General features: G+C 37.7%; 3 protein-coding genes, 1 long non-coding RNA gene and 1 other non-coding gene across 5 annotated transcripts in view; 2 read left to right on the plus strand and 3 right to left on the minus strand.

The window, feature by feature from the left end:
• The first annotated feature begins 3,579 nt into the window (after positions 1–3,579).
• On the plus strand, positions 3,580–3,772 carry LOC136267839 (U2 spliceosomal RNA). The gene has a single exon (XR_010706802.1). It is a non-coding gene; the product is annotated as a U2 spliceosomal RNA (small nuclear RNA).
• Positions 3,773–5,722: 1,950 nt separating this feature from the next.
• LOC136266672 (uncharacterized) lies at positions 5,723–9,524 on the minus strand. The gene is made up of 4 exons (XM_066061672.1): positions 8,906–9,524; positions 7,736–7,903; positions 7,304–7,568; positions 5,723–6,699 (listed from the first exon to the last, which is right to left on the minus strand). Exons 1-4 carry the CDS (start codon positions 9,506–9,508, stop codon positions 6,029–6,031), a joined length of 1,707 nt encoding a protein of 568 aa, XP_065917744.1. The 5' UTR covers positions 9,509–9,524; the 3' UTR covers positions 5,723–6,028.
• A 4-nt stretch (positions 9,525–9,528) lies between these two features.
• On the minus strand, positions 9,529–10,754 carry LOC136266673 (uncharacterized). Its single transcript, XR_010706219.1, has 3 exons — positions 10,658–10,754; positions 10,193–10,607; positions 9,529–9,732 (listed from the first exon to the last, which is right to left on the minus strand). It is a non-coding gene; the product is annotated as an uncharacterized lncRNA (long non-coding RNA).
• Positions 10,755–14,925: 4,171 nt separating this feature from the next.
• LOC136266676 (transmembrane protein 237-like) lies at positions 14,926–23,508 on the minus strand. The gene is made up of 13 exons (XM_066061676.1): positions 23,391–23,508; positions 22,813–23,340; positions 19,791–19,838; positions 19,548–19,602; positions 18,656–18,696; positions 18,163–18,291; positions 18,003–18,112; positions 17,578–17,632; positions 17,376–17,529; positions 15,585–15,661; positions 15,432–15,525; positions 15,163–15,365; positions 14,926–15,110 (listed from the first exon to the last, which is right to left on the minus strand). The coding sequence occupies exons 2-13, from the start codon at positions 23,300–23,302 to the stop codon at positions 15,094–15,096; spliced, it is 1,473 nt and encodes a 490-aa protein (XP_065917748.1). The 5' UTR covers positions 23,303–23,340; positions 23,391–23,508; the 3' UTR covers positions 14,926–15,093.
• The window catches only part of LOC136266674 (E3 ubiquitin-protein ligase UBR4-like), a 58,046-nt gene continuing 57,148 nt past the window's right edge, over positions 23,495–24,392 (plus strand). Inside the window, exons 1-3 of the mRNA XM_066061674.1 lie at positions 23,495–23,623; positions 23,675–23,766; positions 24,066–24,290. Of these exons, the coding sequence (XP_065917746.1) occupies positions 23,517–23,623; positions 23,675–23,766; positions 24,066–24,290 (424 nt within the window). The 5' untranslated portion in view covers positions 23,495–23,516. The remainder of the gene's footprint in view (positions 23,624–23,674; positions 23,767–24,065; positions 24,291–24,392) is intronic.

Consider the following 24,392-nt stretch of genomic DNA (forward strand, 5'->3'; position numbering starts at 1 on the left):
GTTTATGTTAAATAAAGGGACACAACCCATTCAACTTGAAGAGATAGGCTATTCCTGATAGGCAATTCACAAACTTTGAAGAGAGTTGCCACACCTGTATTTCAAACCACCGAAAAGAAACCATCTCAGAGCAAGTTTAGGAAGTTTAATACAGACTTCATTAATTTTTTGTGCGCAACCTGCTTTCACCATTAACAATTTTGCTCACATGGGTGCGTATGGACAAATATAGGTAGATAGGTCCATAGGTACACGCTAGTGCATAAACGAAAGTACTGCATTTGTTCAATGGTTCGAAGGGTGAATTATTCGAATGACTTAAGTGACATACACAACCTGGCTCATTCTGGCAATTGAAATTACACAAGGTTGCAGGAATCTGACTGCTCATCACAATATGAACCTTTTCACGATGGATAGTTACACTTAAGACACTAGATAGTAAATAAAAGTAGTTGTACACGAAGCCACAAATTGCCTGACAAGTTTAATTAATTTGCATCACAAGTGACCACGCCTACTGCTAATGGCAAAGTGCAGTTGGGAATATGGTTGGACAAGCTGTATATAAGAAGAATTTTCACAAGTTGTGTACTGCCATTGTAGTTATAAGATATTTTAGCAGCAGCTACATATTGTTTTGTGTTTTCTCCAGCTGCCAAAATGTGAACTATAGTGCCAAGTGAGAAATTCCATTTGCCAAAGGAAGCCAAAACAATGAGTATATTGTTCAATTAGAAAGCAACATGAATAATTCTCTTTGATGTTGACACAGTTAATGAGGTTATTAATACCACTTAGAGACATGAGGTGAGGGCTCTAAGTTTCACTTAGAGACCTGTTGTTACGTGACACTGTTATGGTAAAATTCAACAACACTTCAAAAAGTTTTCTGTCACTGATTTAATTATTGGTGGTATGGTTAGTGAGATTTGGGTTTTTACCTTCATCAGCCATACCAGCACCAGACTAAGTTAGCCATCAAACCAAACAAGCCAGCTGCTCGATGCATATCACAGTTACCCCAACTGACAATGTTGCACATTCACAACTAGCTAGCCATAAATCAAACTACTGGTGTTGCCAAGTTTACAGAAAGCATATTTGCATTCGTCTGCTTGTCAGCACTGTCACCATTAGACAATCAACACACTTCAGCTGTGCTATTGCACCTGTTTGTAACACTTGTTGCTTCATGGCCAGTTGTAACAAAGTTTGTCGCTTCGTGGCCAGTTGTAATAAAGCTTGTCGCTTCGTGGCCAGTTGTTATAAAATTTGTCGCTTCGTGGCCAGTTGCAATAAAGTTTGTTGCTTCATGGCCAGTTGTAATAAAGCCAAGCCGGTGGCACACGTACACGTAAACACGCTGAAAAGGATCTTACCTAGCGTGACTCTGTGCTTCTTTTGTCAATGCTGGTAACAAAATGCTTTCTAAATAGGTTAGATACCCACTGGAAGTTTTTTAGTAGGGTTGACAACCCTCATGTTTGGTTTGGCACCTCATTAGTGACCTCGGCTGCATCTCAGTCACTAATTAATGCCATGCCTCGGTGACCAAACCTCACCCTCGGGTTGTCAACCCTACTAAAAAAACCTCCAGTGGTTATCTAACATACACTTAAACTATGTAACCAATATTGGCCAAATTTTTGAACAATACATTCAAACTTTCATAGCTTAAAAACGACATTCATTTATGAACTAGTATACACCAACGTTGAGACGGGTCGAGTCATCCGGGTCACATTTTCTCCGGGTCATCCGGGTCTGACCTGGTTTACAAATTATCCGGGTCTGACCCGGATTGGATCACGTGAGAAACGAAATTGTTCGTTTGACGACGTGGAAACTTATCGCGTAGCTCTTTCGTGAGCCACGCCCACTTATCACGTTACAAACATACGCTCAGCCACGCCCATTTATTAGTAAGTGCAGTATGTAGCACGAAACTGAGGGTATCTATGGTGAGGGGTAGCTATTGTTAGTAGGTGATGACCTTTTTTTTTTTTTTTGGTCTTCAACCTACAGCTAGGCTGAAGTTGCAATTCTAAAAGTCTGGATCCGCCCCTGTTTACTCAACACGAATCAAACGCTCAAAACGTGGTCTCGCTTGCTCGAGACTAGCCAAAATATAGCTCTTATCGTACGCCTCGGTTTTAATAAATCCAGGTCACACCCGGGTCTGACCCGGATTGCTATCCAAGTCTGACCCGGATTGCTATCCGGGTCAGCAGTAGTGATCCGGTTTCAACGCTGGTATACACACACACACACACACATTTACGAAAACAAATTCAGTAAACCCGATGCGTGCCACCAATTGTGGGCACATGCCTGGTTTAAAATATAAAATTTCATAGCAACATTTTGGAAGCTTTTGAGGTTGTGCTGAACACAATTCGGGGCTTCTAGCCATACAAGGCACCTGAAAGTATTGTGTGGGGCAGAAAATCCCAAACCTTCATGATCCCTACCTTATAAGGCCGCTCCAAAATAAATTGGTTCCAGTCCACCATTTATATCTGGTTACTGTCAGGTCTAAATATCCTATTATTCCGTACTCTTCAATTACTTTTGGGTTTGTTTTGAAGACTATGCAGGCTCAGTAAAATCCATACGTGTACGCAATGCACGTTGGTGTTATTTATCGCAACTTAAAATGGAAGGTGAAAGCTGCCTTGGTTGTGCCAGGAAAATAATGGGTTTAAAAGCCGCTAATCGCGGAATAATGGAACTAGACCGCCCGCCCGCATGCATGGAGTCAGGACGGGAAACATTGTGGAATTTATCAAATATACAGTACTAGATAGTAATGCACCTATAAATGTAATCCCCGACTACCACTAATACGGGCTGAGGTGGGGATTTGCATTTCTGAAAATTACAATTCCCCACCCACTGGGGGAGTACTGGCGATACAAACCCCGACCAAGTCTCGGCCTGCAGACCCCGGGAATACTGGGGCTAGGAGGGGATTTGTACGGTCGTGTGGCGTTGGTCTATAGTGATGAGTTAGTTCGAGTGGATAGTATGAACGTAATAGCTAGCACCCGAGACACTCCTAAACTGAAAGCACACATCTTCGCTGTCTGAGTGAATTTCTTTAGCGAAGACAAATCCCCACTATGTCGGGGAAATTTAGCAATCAATTCCCCCACCATCCCGGACCTTTCCCCACCCTCAGCCCGTATCAGTGGTAGTCGGGCATTACATTGATAGGCGCATAATGATGGCCTTAAACTATAGTACCTCATAAAAATCTCCATATCGATAAGCTTAGTGGTTTCTTCAGCCCGCTAGAACTTCAACCTCCGCGATGCAGGAACCGCGACAGAGAAACAAGACACGAGCAGGAGTATTCTTATTCAATGATACTGCCATAAGTACGAGACCAGCGACTTTAGCGAAACAGGTAGGCTTGTTCACACACGCCTTTCCACGTGCGCAGAAAACTCGGGACAGTATCCGAAGAATTACGATAATAAACTGTGATTCGTACCATCAACGACAGATACTCAATACCACAAGTTGATTGTGTGAGTGTTACTATAAAACAAGTAAACGTAAGCCGATTTTTTCATCGCTTCTCGGCTCTAGTAGCTAAGATCAAGTAAGAAATAACTGTTCTTGTCAGCCTAATATCTGACATGTAGGCTATTAGCCTATTTGATATTAGTCTAATTTGTGGACCTTGGAGAGGAGTTTGAAGCTTGCTTCACCCTCTCCATGAGTTGCCCAGGTATAGCAGTATCTCCTGGTTAGCTCACCTCCCCATCATAGGGGATTGTACAATAACAAAGCAATGAATGTGTGCATGTCAACAACATGTTGATATGCTTTAACATGCTGACCCCCTTCCATTAAACTATGTTGTTATTTATCACCAAAAGTTCTTACTACTAAATGAATTACCGAGACAAATGATTTTTGGGTGATTCAAAGTAAGACTAGCGGGAAAAAATGGGATGATTACAGCAATCTTCCATACTACAAGTTTTCCAGATAAATCCCTTAAACTCAGTTTTCTGTATTGCGTTAGACACTCTCCTCCCCACTATTATTAACTCCTAGTGTTATAGTCCAGAATTAGAAGTGTGGATTAGTGATCAGAGTGGATTATAACAGTCGGCCATCAGACATTTATCGACCAATTAGCTCGAAGACCGCCCAATTACTTACTGAACCGGTCAAGGATGACAGACCACTTTCCGCTAAAAAAAACGATATACTCTAATAGAACAGTCAGCAACTCTATTAGAGCAGTCAAAGAGTTTCTAAAAAGGTGTACCAAAAGGTCCAAAAAGGAAAAGAAAATTTGTTAAGCTTGGGGGATCAAACCTGCAGCTGCAGCTTTCGGCAAAGTGCAACCCCACCATTCTACCACACATTCACACACTGTTTCAGTGGCTTCTAAAAGGGTTTTAAATATACTGCAGTATATTTGATATAGACATATACATGTCACAAAACATTACATCACATCATCACAATGTTATTATTACAGATTTATTATGTATGTGGCTTAACAGTGATGCAGTGCATGACTGCTGAAGGAGTTTTGGGTGTCAAAATCTCACATCCAAGCTTTGAAAATCCAATAATTTTTCAGGGGGCATGTTCCAGCTAGGCATGCTTATGAATGCTGCTAAGACAATCTCAGATCATGTCAGATCAACTATGACTTTGATCTGACATAATGTCAAGTCAATGAAGAATAGCTATATTCCTCTCTGTTAGTGATACATTTTGCTGCATATTGTAGGGAGAAATTCAAAGGCCCACTCTCTGCATATTCTATATAAAGTCCAGCTAGATACAGAGGAGTGTGGTTGCCTATACTCAGTCCATTAAGGGGTGCAGCCATCATGTCCTGTTTTCAGTAACAAACAAATCATGCAGCAGAAATCATTTCCACATGCATTGTGTAGCTGGTTTTGCTTCATAAAGATTACGCCAAACCAGATGAACAAGGTACAGAGAGCAGACACTTGTCAGGAACCCAAAAGGCACTTGCCACTCCATCCTGAGTTGGGTATTGTGGTGTAAAACAATGACTGCACAATGTGTCATTTAGCCTCTAGCGTTGCAAGTGTAGTCAGGTGACAAACAGGCAAAGCAACAGTAGGCCTTGTGTAAGGGCTTCCTTACCTTTAATGGTAGCCAGATTTGACATTAGAAACACTAAAACCTCTTCTGTAAAGGTATCTTCATTGAGCATGTATGGTATTTCTATAATAATTTTTGGGAATAGGCCAGCAGGGTACCATTTTGTGCTAGGGGGCACAGCCCCCCAGAAGCTAAAAGTATTTATATTGCTTAGGCCTGAATTTTATGTAGAGTAGTTTTATACACAGTTTTCTAAAATAACACATCATGCTTACTTATTGGTCACTGGTTGTAAGGATCACTACAGTCATAAGTAGTTCAGTTATGATCATATAGAATGGCATACAAAAAAAAAGACCATATTATACATTTTATCTGTAAAATAGCTAGCTGGCTAAATGTTCTCATGGAATGGTGATGTAGATGCCAGTTTCCAAATAAATTATACTCAGTAACTGTGAAGGATTCTTAATATAGTGTTACATGGGGCGACTGTTCTATTAGAGTACTTGACTGGCTGCTCTATTAGAGTATCTCGATCTTTGCTTGACATATTTATACACACACACACACATGTATTTTTTGGGAGGGGGAGGGTGCACATGCCCCTTGTGCTCTCCTCTTCCCTTGGATCTGCCACTGCTTCGCATCTCTTTATTCTCTAAATATTGCACTCCATTAAAGCTTGGCTTTACAGGTATTATAATTTATGTGTATCAGTGTATTGTTTGCATGTATGTGCACATGTGCGTGTGTGTGTATGCATGCATGTATGTGTGTGTGCGTGCATGTGTGTGCATTGCGCGCTCATGTGTTTATCACATAAATATGATAGAAATACAAAATATAGTAGCTATAAAAATTATTGCTCCCAAATGCATTGAACTCTTGTATACATATATCAATGGCATTTCTTTGTTGTTCATTTGCTGTTCATACACTTCAAGAAATGTAAAGCATCATGCTGGTCCATTATTAACAATCCTATCACCAGTTGGGAAAGTTTCGCAGCCGAACCGTTTTTTTGTCCCCACTTATTCAACATTTGGTAGCCTCTTTCAATACTGTGTTGATAATCATAGTGTATTTGTTGTAGTTCACTTTCCTTTAACTCAAGAGTTCTACCAACAGAACACCAATTCTTCAACTCTACTGCAACTCCCTGTAATAGATTGGGATCACTGCCTGCTTCTCCTTTTAAAACCTCTTCACTGATTCTACTTCGTTTAGAAACAATCTTGAGGTCATTGTAATCACTATCATGTTTCAGCACATCAAGGAGGCAATGTCCCTGGCCTGTAATACATAACGCAGTATAGAGATCTTCTAGGGTACTTTTAGTGGGTTGCTGCCACCACTGAATTAGTAGTTGATAACATTGTTCACTTTGTGTGCTGTGTTCCTTTTGTAGTTTAAACATTTGGTGTCTGTCAATACTAAGACGATATGCTACTTGTTCTAAACTGTCCAATATCATAGAAACTTGTATCAGTATTCGTCTAGTGAGAGTGTACTTGGAGAAATCTGGTGAAATTTTTTTCCTTGATACAGAGTCAGGTTGTGCATCATCATTTGAGAATGAATTAGTGTGCACTGCAATTGGATGGAAATGTACAATAATACTATATTATAGTACATTTAAAGCTAAATAACACTAATAGAACAAGAATCATTTTACTAGATCACATGCCATTTAGGTAACCAAGAGAAAGAAAACTTTAGAAGATAATTTAGTACTGCAAAATATGAGATACTCTAATAGAGCAGTCAGCTAGGGCTGGACACAATTAGGTATGTCTTGCTACTATTTTTCTGGACACCCTTGCTTAAGCAGGTATCAGTTATGTTCTATGTCTTAAGCATTCACAACGATGTGATACATATCAAGGTTTTTCCTATATAATATATGCGTATAGATCTGGGATAGTCCTATAATGTACTGAGAAGAATGGGTGCATTCAAACATGGACATGCAGTTTAGTTCAACATACATTAGCAGTGACAACTACAGGAAGGCATTTGTCAAAGTCAAAAAAACAAAAATAGACTCTCAGTAGTGTACTTTACAGTAATGTATTGAACATTACATTATTGTAATTTAGTGTCTGTACAGTAGCTATGTATTATGGACACCTTATTACCAATCACTCACAAGTATGCATATTATGTTACAATACATAACAGCAACATTCCTTACATGAAAATCTTGTAAACATACTGGAGTGGACATGAAAGCAGACAGACTTGTCACTATCACCCGTGCCATAAATACCATTTACCGATAAGGTGACATTTAGAATTGGTGAATCAGCTTGTTCCTTATGATAGTAAATGTCTACTATCATTCTGGGAGGGTATTGGTGATCTGCAACTTTGTTCCTCATAAAGTTAGCAACTCCGATACTTCCATTATCAAAGGATTGCCAACTCTGCAAATCTCCTAATACTTCATTTTCATGTACCTATATACACATACGCACATGACAGGGATTAAATGTTAAGAGCTCTGCTATACTAAAGTGCATACATAGCCTGTATTTACTGTAATTATTTAATTCTCTATTAGTCCAGTAGTTGAAAATTGAATTTAATACCTCTTAAAGTTACGTATAATATTACTGATTTCTACCTCTAATACTTTAGTCCTTGTTACAACAGTCCAGCCAGTAGTGTTTGGATGGTTCACCTCTACTAACACTTTCCTGTTCTCATTAAAAAAGAAATCAAAATGTTTGTATAGCAGTAATGATGGATTACAACTAGTACTGGATAATTCTTTCACCTGCAACTTACAAGCCTGCAATTAAAACATATATATACATTCATACATACATACATTATACATACATACATATCTAAGTATGAGTAATTACAGGGAACCATAGTACTATAGTTTATTACAAGGCATCTTGTGGTGTCTGTGAACTCTTGATGTTCAATCCCCTGATGACCACTAGTGTTCAGATAAATACGGTAAATTATTTATAACTTTCTATACACTTTCCCGATGTCTGAAACTACTCTAATAGAACAATCATTTTAGCATTCAGTCAGATACACAACTAGTGCTTTGCTTTGAAGCTCCATGTACTGTACTGTACAGTACATATAAAAGATACAAAACTCTAGATCTTACATGTGTACAACAATGTATTAAGCATGGTGAGTTCTACAGTTGACAGTAAACCTCTACATCAATACAAGTTTAACTGCAAAGTTTTTCCCACATTTGGCACAGCACTGTTGATCTGATATTCCAAGGAAATATGAACAATAGCAAATAGTGTAGTCACATGTATCAGCATAGTGTGGACGAATAAGGTAAAGACACCCAACAACTGGTTACTTAGTGACATCCAACAGATAAGTTATATAATATAGTGAACTAGGCAACTACTTTTTCCACCCTCCCTTTTTAATGCTTCTAAATTTGATCAGGTCTAATCTGATATAACTATGGACAGTTGTGGGACTGTTTACCACAATTTGTAGTGCCCAAATTGCTGCCCAGATTACGTGAGCATCTCACATGTGTTCTAAATCAGGAATGTGGTTACACAGTACACAAGGACCATTCTATCTCTGCACACCTATTACTCCTTATAAACCTCAAATGTATTTATTATATAATATTGGTGTTGGGTCACAGCAACTGCAACTAGTTAATGACTGGTATACTGTAAGTTACTGCACGATTATTCTACCGTTCATATTCAATGAGTATCCACTTTACATTTTTTTGAATATAATCATATGTTGCTATATGCACATATCATTCTATTGAGGACCCATAACTTACTGCAATAGATGTTGGACAGTTCTTGCAGACAAACATGACAAAAGACATTGCTCCTGGTAACAGCGATACTTGCCAGTAACATAGCATGGTATACTCTGGTTGACACATGCGCTTCATTACACTTGTGTAACTATAGGTATCATCTTGTAGCTTTCTCTTTGGTGAGCAATTTGAATTCATAGATATAGATGAATGCGGTTGAGATACAGTTTGCGAGTCAAGAAAGAGTGGACTAAGTGTATAGCACCTGATAAACTTTGGTGGATCAACTATGCTAAAATCATGGAATAATGGTTGGTACTTGAACTTTACATTCTCAGATGTACTCGGCTTCAAGTATGGAAATGTTTTGTCAACTTCATAGGCAGCACATAATCCACAAAAGTTTTGTAAATAAAATGAGAACACATTATCAACATCAGACACACATGGCCTAGCAATTTTAGTAAACACCAATGGAGAACCGCTTGCCATCTTGTGTGTACTGCAGTGACATATCACAACATTGTGATACTGTACATGATTGCTAATCATCAAATTGTGTGATATTTCCACTAGTACTGGTTGCTGGAAGGAGTCAATTCCTGCCAGTTCTACAAACATAAAATCACTACAAGGTCTACAGTTGAGTGGAAGTTGGAATGGTCCAGAGCAACATCCTATTACAGTAAGAATAGCCTGTTTGCCAGATGGAACAGCACTTGGTGGGACCACAATACGAAACTTGTGTATAAAGGAATACAGCTCTCCTCCTTCACTAGTAAACACTGCTGTTTCCTTATCTCCTATTGCTAACCTTACAAAGCAAATCTTCTTTTTAGCAGTTGCTGTATATACATGTGATAAAGTGTGTTATTTGATGTATACTTTGCATGCATCTACAAACAACACACTATAATAAAAATTGCTATGCCAGTCAACAATTTATATATTCAATATGTAGTTTGCTGTTACATGTTATGGAGTACTATATGGTAAATACTGAGAATTTTACATTTACAATGCCAGTATACAGCCACATGTGAATTACTACTTCTGTACCAAGTTCAGTTGCAGTTTTAATTTATTTATGAAATAGTGAAGTAGAAACTGCTGCCGTATAGCTATACAATCAGAATTTATTGTCTGATTCTGATGCAGTAATAAACTAGGCATATATAGCCATTGTAAGCAACACCAAAGCATTCAGTATAATATTATTAAAATTGGTCCCATGTTATATCCCAAATACACAGGTACATCATTATACTACATACAAAAGCATACAATCCTTTTATACTAAATTACCTGTTGTCAGTGGCAACTTGTTGCTAGAATTAGAAATACTGTGACCAACAGCACTGTGGGTGCTTACTGAATGGTGTGACATGCGTGCAGTGACATTACTATATTCATTCACACTACGAGGGTCTACATGTTCAGCTAGTGCTCTATCCAGCATACGAACTAGTTTGGAATATTTTTCATCTCCTCTAAGACACTCCATAAACTTTAGAAAGAGTTCATATGGTTGATTCTGAAACCAAGCAAAATACTTCCTCTGTACATCTTTACTAACATATGCATCACTGTGTAATAATTTTTCACTAACACAGCCACTGGCAATCAGCCGGTTTACTAGTGCATGATCATCTGCTAAGTTTAAATGCCTCTCAATACACACACGTCGCAACACATGATGATGAGGCTGAAGGTCTGACATCTGCAGTAGGATGTGTTCATAACCTTGCTATATACACAGCAATTACATACCTGGTACTGATTTGTTTATCAGAGCAACTTGTGTTGTCAAGACCTCAAGCTTACAACTCAGCTAATAATAACCTGACATACATTAGTCTGTTTAGTTATAACACTCCTAATGGAAACTGAAGGGCTTTCTGCACCAATAAGTGAAAGACTATGATGATGCAATGTCTGGCAGAGCTGATTCATGTGTTGAAAATAAATGACACTTTTGACTTTAATAATATGGATATCCTCTCTTTGAATCATCAATCTTCCTATCATCATCAAGAATTTTTAGTACGTATGTAGCTACAAATCAGCCTACAGGGTGGTACTAATCGCTGGACTGGACTACTGGACTGCAAGACTACTGGGCTGGCATATTTGTTTGATTTTATACATGCTAAGGTTGGATTTATTGAGTCTCGCTAGCTAAGGGCCTTCAACAGCCTGCTAAAAATAATGAATGTTATAGAGCAGTAGAATAAATGAAAACTGACTTCAAAGGATTTCACCACTTCTTATTATACTCTACAACACACATACATATTATACTATTTTGCTACACAGAATGTGCATGGTATAGCAATCATTATACAAGATGTCCTTGAACAACTATAGAATTCTTTGCCACCAGCTGTGACTAAGGCTCGTTGCCGGATTAAAATGATTTAATTTTACTAGTAGCTAATGGCACTTTTACTATGTGAGTTTTAAAATTAGCTAATGTTGTTTACAAAGCTCCACTGAAAATCAGTGTTTTGACTGAGTTGTAAACCACAAAATTTATACACCACACAATTACTTACATCACGTATGTAACAAATGTTATATCTAGCATCACCTATAGCTTTTCAGCCCTATTAGCTACACAGCCTATCTAACAAGCAGATAAGGCTGCATGCACATCTTTGCAAATAACTAGCTACATTAAGTATTAATGGCCACCTCACTAATAAGGCCACCTTGTTATATGACCAGTCTAGATGTATCTTCCATACTATTCTGATCCATTGATTTGGTTTTTATTAATAGGGCCACCTCATTAATAAGGCTAGTGGCCACACACTACAGGATATTCTACACAATATTTTCTCATTAAAGCAGTCGGTAATAGCTACCTGGCTAATTCAACTGCCAAAAGCTGTACATATATTTCATGGAAAATTGGTATGTATATTCTATGTTTCACTGTGATGAAACCAGCGGCGGAGGAAGTAGTTGATATGAGGGGGGGCTGGGCTGACCCAGACTTATTTCTATAGTTTGGTAAGGTGAGACCAAAAAAAAAAAAAAAAAAAAAAAAAAAGGTCGCAACCAACTGACAAGAGCTTTCCACCTCACCAGCTACCATTTCTAGCTGATAAACTACATAAAAATCCTTTCATAGCTCGCTATACACTGACTACTTTATTAGAGTGACTGCTCTATTAGAGTATCTCGATCTTTATCACGGTTTTCAGCCCCACTCCAAGAAAGATAATTTCGGTGTGATATCATTCTGAGGGGGGGCTAAGCCCCCCCCCCTTTCCGCCGCCTATGGATGAAACTCTGCAATAATTTTTATACAGTGTATTCTATAAGTAGTTATAGTGCGTATTATAAAAAATTCCATTTTCTAGGTGTTGAAATTAATGGTTTGTCAATAATAAGGCCACTTAATTTGTTTGATGGTCTCATTTGAGGTTTTCAGTAGTAATATGGCCACACTACTAATAATAAAGAGACACTTACCTTGCGGCTCCCATAGGCAGTTTTAACAAGGTTTCACCTCATACACACAACTGGGAACAGATTGAAAACTATATAGTTTCACCCACCAGTAGTAACTTGTTGGTGTTGTTGTATGAATTGGCAGTATGTGTTTCTGACATTTGAGAACCCTGATCATGAGCTAGTGTGTAGTACACAAACTAATGGCCGATTGGTCATATAATCAATTACTTATTAATTATTAGTGGTTGAAATTAGGTGCTTGACCAAACTTTATGTGAATCAGCGTTGAAACCGGGTCACTACTGCTGACCCGGATGACCCACTGACCCGGATTGCTATCCGGGTCAGACCCGGATTTGACCCGGATGTGACCCGGATTAAATTAAGCCGAGGCGCGCGATAAGAGCTATGTTTCGGGTATTCTCGAGCGAGCGAGACTACGTTTTGAGCGTTCGATTCGTGTTGAGTAAACGAGTAGTTGTTATGTGATAACTAAGCCAGTAAGTTTATAATTTAAAATCACTCAGTGGGTTTGGTTCCACGTAGCTACTGTGAGTTTACAGACAGCAATTGGGTGTGGCTTCATACATACTTAGTATTGCAATTTCCCAATATATTAAAATGGGTGTGGCTCACAAAAGTACTTAATATCCTGCTGCAAGATTAGACCTAGACTATATACAACTCATACATTAATCGATTAGTGGGCTCCACGTAAGCTTGCAGACTGAAACGGACACAGTTTCATGCTACAGACTGCACTTACTAATAAATGGGCGTGGCTGAGCGTATGTTTGTAACGCGATAAGTGGGCGTGGCTCATGAAAGAGCTACGCGACTGGCGTTTATAGGTTCCACGTCGCCAAAGATCAATTTCGTTTCTCACGTGATCCAATACGGGTCAGACCCGGATAATTTGTAAACCGGGTCAGACCCGGATGACCCGGAGAAAATGTGACGCGGTTGACCCGGATGACCCGACCCGGTTTCAACGCTGATGTGAATACAGTAGCCCTGTCCAATAAATGGATACACCCCAATGGCGGCTACAGGAATTTTGGTGTCAGGTCCCCAAATTTTCTGTTGCATGATATAGTATATATAGCGGTGAAGCCCTCAAAATTAACTAAATCCTGCACATTTTCATAAAAGCATGAAACTTTCTTCTCATGACATGCATTTTTGATATAGTGCCATTGCAGATTTGACCTTTATGGCCATTTTTGCCCAGAAATTTGATCATTTCTGTCTTTATCTCCCGAGGCATTACTTGGCATGCTAAAACACCATACCAAAGAAAAGGTATTGTTGAATGAAACAACTTGGTTTTTATTTGAAGTTAAAAGGTAATTCTGTTTTGAAGTTATGATTGTTTTTTATTATCATCTCCAAAATTTTCTGAGGTTATCTGTCCTTGGGGTGTAAATTACCCATGGGAGGTAAATTATCTCAAAATTCATGGGTAATATAAATAATGATCATAATATTGGAGTAAAATCACCTCTTAACTTCAAAATAAAAACTAAGTTGTTTTTGTTCAAAAAGATCTTATATTGTTACCATGTTTTAGCGAGCCGGTTAATTAATGTCTCAAGGAGATAAAGACAGCAAATTTCAGGAAAAAAACTGGACATAATAATCACCAAAGGCCAAATTTGCAATGGCACTGTATCAAATTATGTCATGAGCAGTACTATACTTGTGTGGAAAGTTTCATGCTTTTATGAAATTAAAAGTGCACGATTAATGTGTTGTGCCGCTATACTAATAGGGAAGGGCATATGTATATGTGTACATGTGTCATGTGTGTTGATAATACGTAGCTATGATAATAGATGAAACTTGATAAAAGTGACATGCATGCACAATGTATGTGCTATTTCCATTACAATAGAAGGTGATAAAATACGATGGTTGCTACATGGTATCCATACATATTCTACATTATAGACAGGCTTCACTGTATTGCTGTTTCACATGAAAATTTGTTACTTTAGGTGATTTGGCATTCACATTCATTGTGTGCCTTAACCATGTAGCATACCACCATTTTCATTGTTTTAAAACTTTTAATCATTTGGTTATACAATCTGCAATTCTATTCATAAAATGGATCTTTGTGCATTGGATTAAGGTTTCAATTAGGTCAATGTTCGTTATTGCTGAGGGAATTTTATTAGGTGATGACCTTATGACTGATAAAAATGTCAAATCAATACACCATGCAAAGAATGCAATCTGAAACAATGATAATTGTACACTTTAGTGTATATGGTTGTAGTTGTGTTTCAGTTCTACCATGCAGTTTTAAGAGTATACATGTATTAATGCACAATGATCTTTTTCTTTAACATTAGCTAATCAAAAGTTTCATAATACCCCTGAATACATATACCTAATATGGGCATAAAGCTAGTCCAGATCACATATCCACCTTAGCTTGTCTTTGAACATGTACTTTTCACAGTTAGTATGATGTAGCAGATTTGCTGATTAACCACATAGTTTTTCTATTTTAACACAATTACTAACAGGACCTTTTAAATAACCTGTATACTGCTAGGAATTTTCTAGGCTCACAGTAACCATGTTGTATACAAAGAGACACAAATGCATGGGTATTACACAGTCTATAGTATAAACAGTAAATATATATATACATATATACTCAATTGTACATGTACATTGTGTCTTCCACGTCATACGTAGTGTGGTGTGCTATGCACTTCATATAGCTGTATATTTTAGACCTTCAATCTCTCTGCAAAGAATACAGAGTATTAAAAAAATTTATACACCTCTAGTTGACTAACCTTCAAGTCTGTTATACGAGACAAGCCATACTGACAACATCCAGCTCAAGTTATAACAAATAGCTCTGACTGTATTGATGGCAAGCCAAGAGTCTACCCTACTACTAGTTGATCCACTGGACACATATACAGTGCCATTGAGAACAAATTGTATTGTGTCAGGAGAAACTGGTGGACTATCTGATGTTTCTAATACATCTAACCTGCAGAATATAAGGGAGGTGGTGAAACTGGTTAAAGAAATTAAAACTGTATTCTTTAATACTTACCATTCATCTGGAGCATCAGAGATAAGTGATATTCGTTCATCAATTGCGACAATGCTCAATGTGAACACATATGCAATTAAAAGAAATCCCAGTGCTGTGAGGAAGAAATAACACATGTAAATTCACCATTCATTATACAATCTTCACACTTACAAATAATTATGCTAATTTGGTGTGGCATTTTGATGAAAGTATCCAAACAAGTTTTACTTGTTTTAACAACATCAAGTCTATAGAGGAAATCATGTCATGTTCATAAACACAAACACACAACAGTTATAGTAGCGCCTAGCAAAAATCTTGGTGATTTCCCTTATATGTGTGCTTGTCACCCTCTGAAGCGTTAGGATAGTGATGGATAAGAATAGAAAAACAATATTGACAAAGACAGCCCTTTGGGCAGCGACGCCGCAGCATGCCTGAGTGCAGCATGCCTGAGTGTGGCAATACAGTGGAACCTTGATTATCCGAACAACGATTAACCGAACTCTCGATTATCCGAACACCAAATCGACTGTATTTTGTCAACAAGTGTATACTTTATTAGAGTAGTTGAGCAAAGCTCTGGATATTCAATTTTACGTACTGTTTGATTATATGAGCACCCTTTCCACCCAATTAGTTCAGATAATCGAGATTCCACTGTAACAGTAACAGTCTTGCCTTAAAATTTCATGAGCATGTAATAAATGTCTTCAGAGTGACCCCAAATCCTTTGTGGAATTCTAAAATTTCTTATTTAATTGAGTCTGGCTGCCTAACTAACTGATTGACTGACTGATCAGATGCCTTGACTATGGTTAATGCTACATGAATGATTTCAATGTTTCTTTGTCCCGAGACTTGTCACTTCGCCAATTGCAGCAGCTACAAAGTATGCATCATGGACTTAGTCTTTACGTCCCTTTTCTCTGCATAAGTGTTGATTATCAACAACACGTAGAGGCTTCAGGACAGCTGGCTGTGATGAGAATCATCCATAATTTCCGGTGACTACTGATAGCAGAGGCGCTACTAGTACTGTTGTAACCCTGTATAACAGGTAGAACATAACACTGTATAACAGATAGAACATAACCCTGTATAACAGGTAGAACATAACAAAGAGGAATGGTCATTCACTTCCCAGTAATCGATAGTCAGGGTGTGCATTTTAATGCATTTTCCATAGTGACTGAAATAATGGTAGAGATGCTTCTTGTGCTGTTATTCATTTGCAATGTTATATAAGGAACTGGTGGAACAAAGCTGAAAATGAAGTGGAATATCACTTTCCAGTAACTAATAGTTGGGGCACCATGATAAGTCGCTCAATTGATTTTTATAGTATGTCTGGCCACTACCATTCTTTCCAGTATGCGTTGGTTCAACAGTCATGTTACAAGTGTAAGGAAAACTAAATTTTATACCTGAGTAGGCATTATAGGAATAAAAAGAGGGAGATCATCTTCACCACAGCTACTGTATACTATAGGACTTTTAATCCCTATATTTCAGTCATGGCTATACTCTGTACAGTACAACAGGAAATATTGACAAAAGGAAAATTTGACAAATCACAACTTAGATCAACTAAAATTTTGACAAAAAGCAAGAAATCACAGATCTAAACACTGATTTTGGGGTACTTATTGACGTTTGACAAATTAAAATTTGATGACTGCTAATTCGTCAATTCATCAAAGTTTTCTTTCATCAAAATTTCCTGTCATACGGAATATGGCTGAAGTAGGAATTAAATGTCCACTACTACAACTACAGATGTAGATGACCTCCTTGTTTCATTGCTTTTATTTCTACACAAATATAAAGTTTCTAACTTTTCCTCACACTTGTACCGTTATACTGCCAGTATTATCAAGGCATTATGATATAGCCAATTTACCACCCAGGTCCAGCTATTGCTAACATATTTCTATCAGCTACACACAGATACAACATTACCTGTCCAACAGGCTGATGATTACTAGAATTGACAGGAACAAATGTACAAAATGAGATGGTAGGGATAGCATTGAATAAAACTGTAGAAGGAGCACTTGCTCCGGCTCTTCTTTTGCCAGCAGATTCACCATAATGCACTCCCATAGGGACAAGCCTATATTACAGGGATATCACTAGTATTAGATTAGAGTTATATATTCACCTGCTAGAAGTCCATGTGCTGCATTAGAAATCTTACTGATGATGATATGAATATACTGAAGGATGAGAAAATATATGTAATGTTTTGACAGTAGTGTTATAGCCAGAAGTAATTCAGCTATTGTGTATATCTGAACTGACTGTTCTATTACAGTAATTGTGAGAATTTAATAAGATATTTGCACTGCAACATTGTGTGTAATTTTGACCATATAAAATAAGTGCTTAAGACACCACAGTGTACAAGAATGCAAGCCACAATACAAAATCTGAAATACTTTCTAATAGAACACACATTAACAAAGTAATGTAGCTACAACCTTTGCCAAGATATTACACAAATATGAAGCTATGATTTGGCTACATTGAACTTAATACTAGTGTCATAATTATTAACACAAGTATGTTATATCAATATGAACAAACCATGCAAAGTTGGGTTGTGGAAACAATTGTCAGTGGCAGGATGGTGTCCCTACGATTCATCACTGGAGCATTTAACTCTTCTCTTTTATGCTCAATAAAGCCACGCTTGCCTGAAGGACCAAACAATGCAAACATGACACAATCTGAAATGTATTAGTACCTTTCTGCTCCACAAAAACAGTGGATGGTCTTTCAATCACCCTCGGCTGATCCTGTGGTAAAGTATCAGTAACAAGTTCATCAATGTTTCCTTCTACGATGTCTTCTTCTGATACCAGTAGGTGAGGATCTGTAGAAATGCTTGGATAGTGTGGTACATACATTGGATATACAGTGAAAGCTGTACTATGTGTGTAGATGGTTGGGACCTAACTGACACAAAGTTATTTAATAATTTGTAAATACAGCAGTTAGGATAGTAATTCTGTAATGACACCTATAGTTTTATAAATCATGAATGGGTTCAATATTGATCAAGAACAAATGCATGATTTTGCTAAGCAAATCTAGTCATGGAGAGTTCAATATATCAAAGTAGCTCTTAAGCAAAAAAGGTCACACAGCGAGGATTGAAATGCTCATGTTTGATTATACTGTCAGTCTAAAAATATCAATGTACCAACTTTACACATACAATGCTCATCATACTGTACCTTCAGGGTCAAAGTATTGCTTTCCTGGCTGATATCTGTTGCTGCAAAGAAAACACCATCGGGACTGTTATATATGACTCAGTCATTAGATGATTAAGATATCTATATACTCTTTTAGTTAAGCGCTTTGTTCGCTATAATACTTGCAGTTATGATCTACCCTGTATATAGTTTGCAGGCTCACACTATACAGGTATGTACACTTAACACCCAATGCACCCTATAAATAACCATGTACATTACATGTAGAGTTGCACCGATAATCGGTTGAATTATCGGTAACAACCGATATTAGCTAATTTTACAAGTATCGGTATCGGCTACGAAGCGGAAATAACTTGCCGGTTAACCGAAACCCACAATCAATCGTTAAGTTGACGACAATGAACAGGTGAAAGTAAAGGTGGTGAATGTAGCAGTAAGTGGTTTAACTGTTTTGTAACTATTTGAGTTTGTTTGTTTGCACAAGTGTGGTTGCAAGGCTATAGTAGGCTGTGTATATTTATCGGCCGCCCACGCAATTAGTTGATCACTCTTCACAAAGAGTCTGTAGTCCCACTAAAATACTGTTTGATTAGCTGTTTTACAACTACTTGGCTTCCTTTTCCATGAAAGGAGATAGTAGCAAAACTGTGTAAAACATTGTAAAAGTCGGCCGCCCACGTAATTAATTACATTATCATTACAAATGCAGTTTATACGCATAAACTTTAGGTGATTTTCTGCTCCTCCTCCTCTGTTCTGAAGAAATGAAGAATATCGGTAAATATCGGCATATCGGTTACAGGAATAGGCAAATAATCGGTATCGGCAAATGTGAAAAAATGCATATCGGTGCAACTCTAATTACATGCACAATATCCGGCTATAAAAACTGAGTACTGGCTATTACCTTTCTGGTAGTCCCCTGTCCTGATTTTCTACATTATCCAATTCTGCTGGTTCAGCTACAGTATGAACAAATGTATAAAATACAATACATACATTGCTAAGAGGATTTGACTTCAAGTTTGTATTATGATTGCGTAAAATCTGTTTTGTGTGAAATTGTGCATGACTCAGTGGTTCCTTTAGAGGGTCAAATATTAGATCTACTATGTACCGTATATATAAAGTGATGACATTTTTACTGCACCTGGTAGTTGTCTTAATGGTGAAGACAGCAACAGTCTTTCCTGATTCTCTACATAAAAAAATAATTTACAAGCATGTGAACCTATTCCTCTAACTGTAACAATAAACCTATTCCTCTAACTGTAACAATAGCAAGACGGAAAAGATTTTTGTAAGACATTCTGAAATAAAATAGTTGAATATATGAGACCATGCTGCTCAATAACTTTATACTCCCAGGAAATGTTAATTTTTGACAAAATCTTTTAGTACCAAAAGTATATACTTGATATGCTGGCATATTATCTACATATACTTGTACATGGACTCATACACAGTTATATAATGCTACAAGTTTCATAGTGTATCGTAGACACATGTAGCACATGTACAATGGCAGTTCCAGACATTTAGAATGGATTCCACTCTAAGTTATACTAGCAATAGATACTCTTAGTCAGTTGGACAAGTTGCACACGATAGAAAAAATTATATGGTTATGTGTAGCTTAGCCTTTGTTAGTAGAGCGGGTTAGCAAAATATTTGTGCACTTTGTGCAGAAAGTATGAAACTTTGCACATAGTACCTACCTACCATGAAGTGTATTTTGAGATGTGGAGCCATCGCAGATTTGACCTTTGGTGTCTTCTACAGTTCATTTTATGCTCAAAAATAGTGACCTTTGTCTATATATCACCCATACAACACTCAATTTGTTCAAACTAAGTGCCAAATTGAAGATCTTTATCCAAGAAACAAGTTGATACTTGTTGCAAGTTCATAGCATATTCCATTTCAAAGTTGCGGTAATCGTTACCAGCAGCAAAGTCATATAAAGTCAACCGCCCACACAATTACATCCTTAATCTACATTCTTTGTTTGCCATTCAATTATTTATTTTTTAATCTAACCATGAGCACTGCAGGTTACATATACAACCAAAACATGGAGAGATATCCAGGAGTGAGGCATAGGGATTATGTACAATACTCCTGTGAGATAAATCAACAAACGTCATAATTTATGTAGTTTTGTCATCAGATTAAACTTAAATTTGAAGTTCTTTATGGCTACAATTTGCTTCTGTATAACATTTTAATACATAAAACTCTAAGGTTTCACATGATACTATCAGTCACGTTTGCTGAAATGCCTTAAACGTATCAAACATACCATAATTTTGTGAACTGACTATAGGGAGATTATGGTCCTGAACTATACCTACATCTTGTATCCCTTAAATATATATTTGCCTTTAGAGACAAACACGTGGAGTCTGAAGGCATAACCAACTAGATAATTTGTGCTTCACAAATTGGTTCTATATAGCAAAATGTGTTCCATGTTTGCAAGTATAGCTAAAAAGCTAATGACTTCAAAAAAGTATTTTCCAAAGCTTTACGATAATAAAAATTTAGCATACAGGTTTTAGAAAAAGTATTATCAGTCAGACCTTCTTCTAGGAAATGACTAAAGGGGAGTAATAGGGGACGATGGTATAAAGATCTTTGTGTTCATAGCTAGTTTACACACATGGCATCTAAAGGGGCATGCCATGCACCCAGGATATTTTAGACTCCCCAGGTGCATTCTCAGGTACAACCTCTAAAGTACCTGAGAGTGACCTACAGTACCTGAGAATGATGAGAAGTAATCTCATGCTTGTATTCTCAGGTACAGTTCTGGGCTGTTGTACCAGGAAAAATACACATGTCATGAATTTCATTCAGTATTACAGTTGTTGTTGATGTATTCACTGAGATTTAGATTTATAGATTAAGGAGTTCATTTGTCAAAGGGGATAAAGGGGCACCCCCCCCCCCCCCCCCAAATGAACTATTACAGAACCACCGTTGTAGTTAAAAGTATTGATAGAGCAACATATGTATAATTATGAACTACTTTATTTAACTACCACAAGAGAGGAGGGTACATTCCCACCCCTGGATATCTCTCTCCACTTTTTGGTTGCACATGTGCTCATGGTGAGCTAAAAAAATATACACTAAAATTGAGTGGCAAACAAGAATGTAGATGAAGAGTGTAATATTGCATGAGTGGTTGGATTTATATGAATTTGCTGCTGGTAAAAACTACCATAACTTTGAAATGGAATATGCTATGAGCTTGCAACAAGTATCAACTTGTTTCTTGGATAAAGATCTTCAATTTGGCACCTAGTTTGGACAACGGTCACTATTTTTGAGCATAAAATGAACTGTAGAGGACACCAAAGGTCAAATCTGCGATGGCTCCACATCTCAAAATACACTTCATGGTAGGTAGGTACTATGTGCAAAGTTTCATACTTTCTGCACAAAGTGCACAATTTGCTCATTTTTGCTAGCTAAGCTGCTCTACTATGTAGAAAGATATGAATCTCAAATAACTACAACAAATATAGCTATACTTAAGGCCCTCAGAACATATAATTATGCAGTTGCAGCTGTCGGATTTTGTTAGTAAAATGTTGCTAGCTAATGCTTCTTGTCCATTAGTCATAAAATAACTATGATATCTTGAGTGATAAATTTACAATACTCCACTGCGAGAATTTATTTATTTATTAATGCTTTACAGTCTGTAGGGCACCTGGTCCTACAGCCTTCTCAAAGACTTTAGCTACTTAAGGTGTGTTTCAAAAGTTGGAGAAAGGAGAAAAAATCCATGACTGGACCTATAGGTAGCCTCGAACCTGCAGCCATCCGATTTACGCTCCAACACTTACAGGAGTCTACCTGGTGGTCAGGATGTTTTCTCCTTGTTATTTTCATGTAATTATATCCATAGGAATTCTAGAGAGTAACTCATTATCTCTAAGTACCCCAGGTAGAACCAAATGGACACTAGTTAATTTATTAGAATGGTTTGATAACATAATGGGTGGCTGGGTTTTGTCAATGGCTGGAGGAGTGTATGTGTGTGCACTCGTGAGAGTGTACACACATGCAGATATTTTGCCATAGTCTATACACTGTATGTACTGATCTGACTGTTCTTGTGTGCATGGACCCCATGTAGCTAACACATACTGAATACCAACCTGTGGTGTTGTCAGCTGGTTTATCTGTCTCAGTGGACAAAGCAGTGACAGTGGCTACAGGTTGATCAACACTATCTTGAGTTGCTTCTTCTTCAGTGTTCCTTGGCTTTTTACCTTTCCTTTTCTTCTTCGTCCTCTTCACTGATTTTTCCACGGGTGCAGCACTGGAGTCTGAGTCTGCTGCTGCCTGGGATGGCATGTCAGAGGAAGGATTGTAAATAGGATCTAACCGACTACGTAGTCTATTTAAAATGGGTGCTTCTATTGTAGAACTATTGGTATGAGGTTCAGTGGGCTGTTCTAGTGGTACACCATCGCGAGATGCAGCCTTGTTTGCCGAGTCCCTGGCGTGATCTGTTGGCTTTTGTCTTCTAAATTCTTTCCTTTTCTTAGTTGCATTATTGCTGGTAGTTGATTTCAGCAAATCTGAAACACTTATTGGTCCAGAATCTGTGTAACTCTGGCTTGACGGTAACTCTCGACCATCCATGATTCTTATTAATGCCCAACGTTACTCTTCAAATCGACCTGTTGCAAGACACTCTGTCCTTAGTCTGCAGTCAGGAAAAAATACATACCTCCAATATTGCCACAACTTTAATCCGTCTTCGGGTTTGTTTACTAAGTCAATTTGTTGCCAAGACACCCGAGGACGCTAAATGCGCATGCGTACATACTCATGTGATAGTAATAAGAGAGATAAAATGGCTACTGCGGACGAAGAGAGACATGTTGAGTTTCTCTCTGTCGTCACCGCTCATAATCTCTCCCTACATGAATTTTGTTTAATTCTAGATGAAATTACAAACTAGTAAGTTATAATAGCGTTATCGTTTGTCGATTTATACGCACTTTATTACAGTGAAACAGCCGTTAATGATGGCAGCTTAAACGCAGTTGATGTTTGCGCTCTGTTGTTGGCTGCCAATCAACTTTTTAAACGTAAAAAGTTCGGTAAGTTGACAACTGAGAATTAAACGTGCATTATTCTAATAAAAGTGCATGTGCAACTCAGCAAAATTCTGTTAAAACTCCATAGGATAATTTGACAGTAAAGTGTGTCATTGTGCTGCTATTGATTCGGGGCAAAGTCAATTCTTGAACCTTTAATTTTTAGAGATGCATAATTTTGTACTGTGTAAAAAGAGTGTACTGCCCTGGGGGGATTGTACTGAGTATTTGAAATATAGAATGTGCATTGATGGTCTTAGCTGTAGACATTGACTTTTTGATGGTATATTTTTATTTCCCAGCTTGTGTTGATGCTGCCAAACAGAAGCAGGTGTACAGAGTGTTATTGCAGTTTGCTCTCAAATCAATCACCCAGTGCAGTCCCAAGGATTCTCTGGTCTTCTTGATGCTCATAGCTCAGTTGTGTTATGGCAAAGATGCTCTATCTTCTGATGATCTACAGCTGTTAAATGGAGTTGTGAACTCTTACATTGATTCCTTGGATGGCCAAGATAAGGATACTAAAGGTCATTGTGTGTATTGTAACACGCACACACACACGGATACATGTGCATCACACCCACAAGTGTGACATACCTATGGTTACTGTTGCCGTAACAGTTCATATA

This window comes from Dysidea avara, chromosome 9 (assembly GCF_963678975.1).
Source record: "Dysidea avara chromosome 9, odDysAvar1.4, whole genome shotgun sequence".
Taxonomy (NCBI): Eukaryota; Metazoa; Porifera; class Demospongiae; order Dictyoceratida; family Dysideidae; genus Dysidea; species Dysidea avara.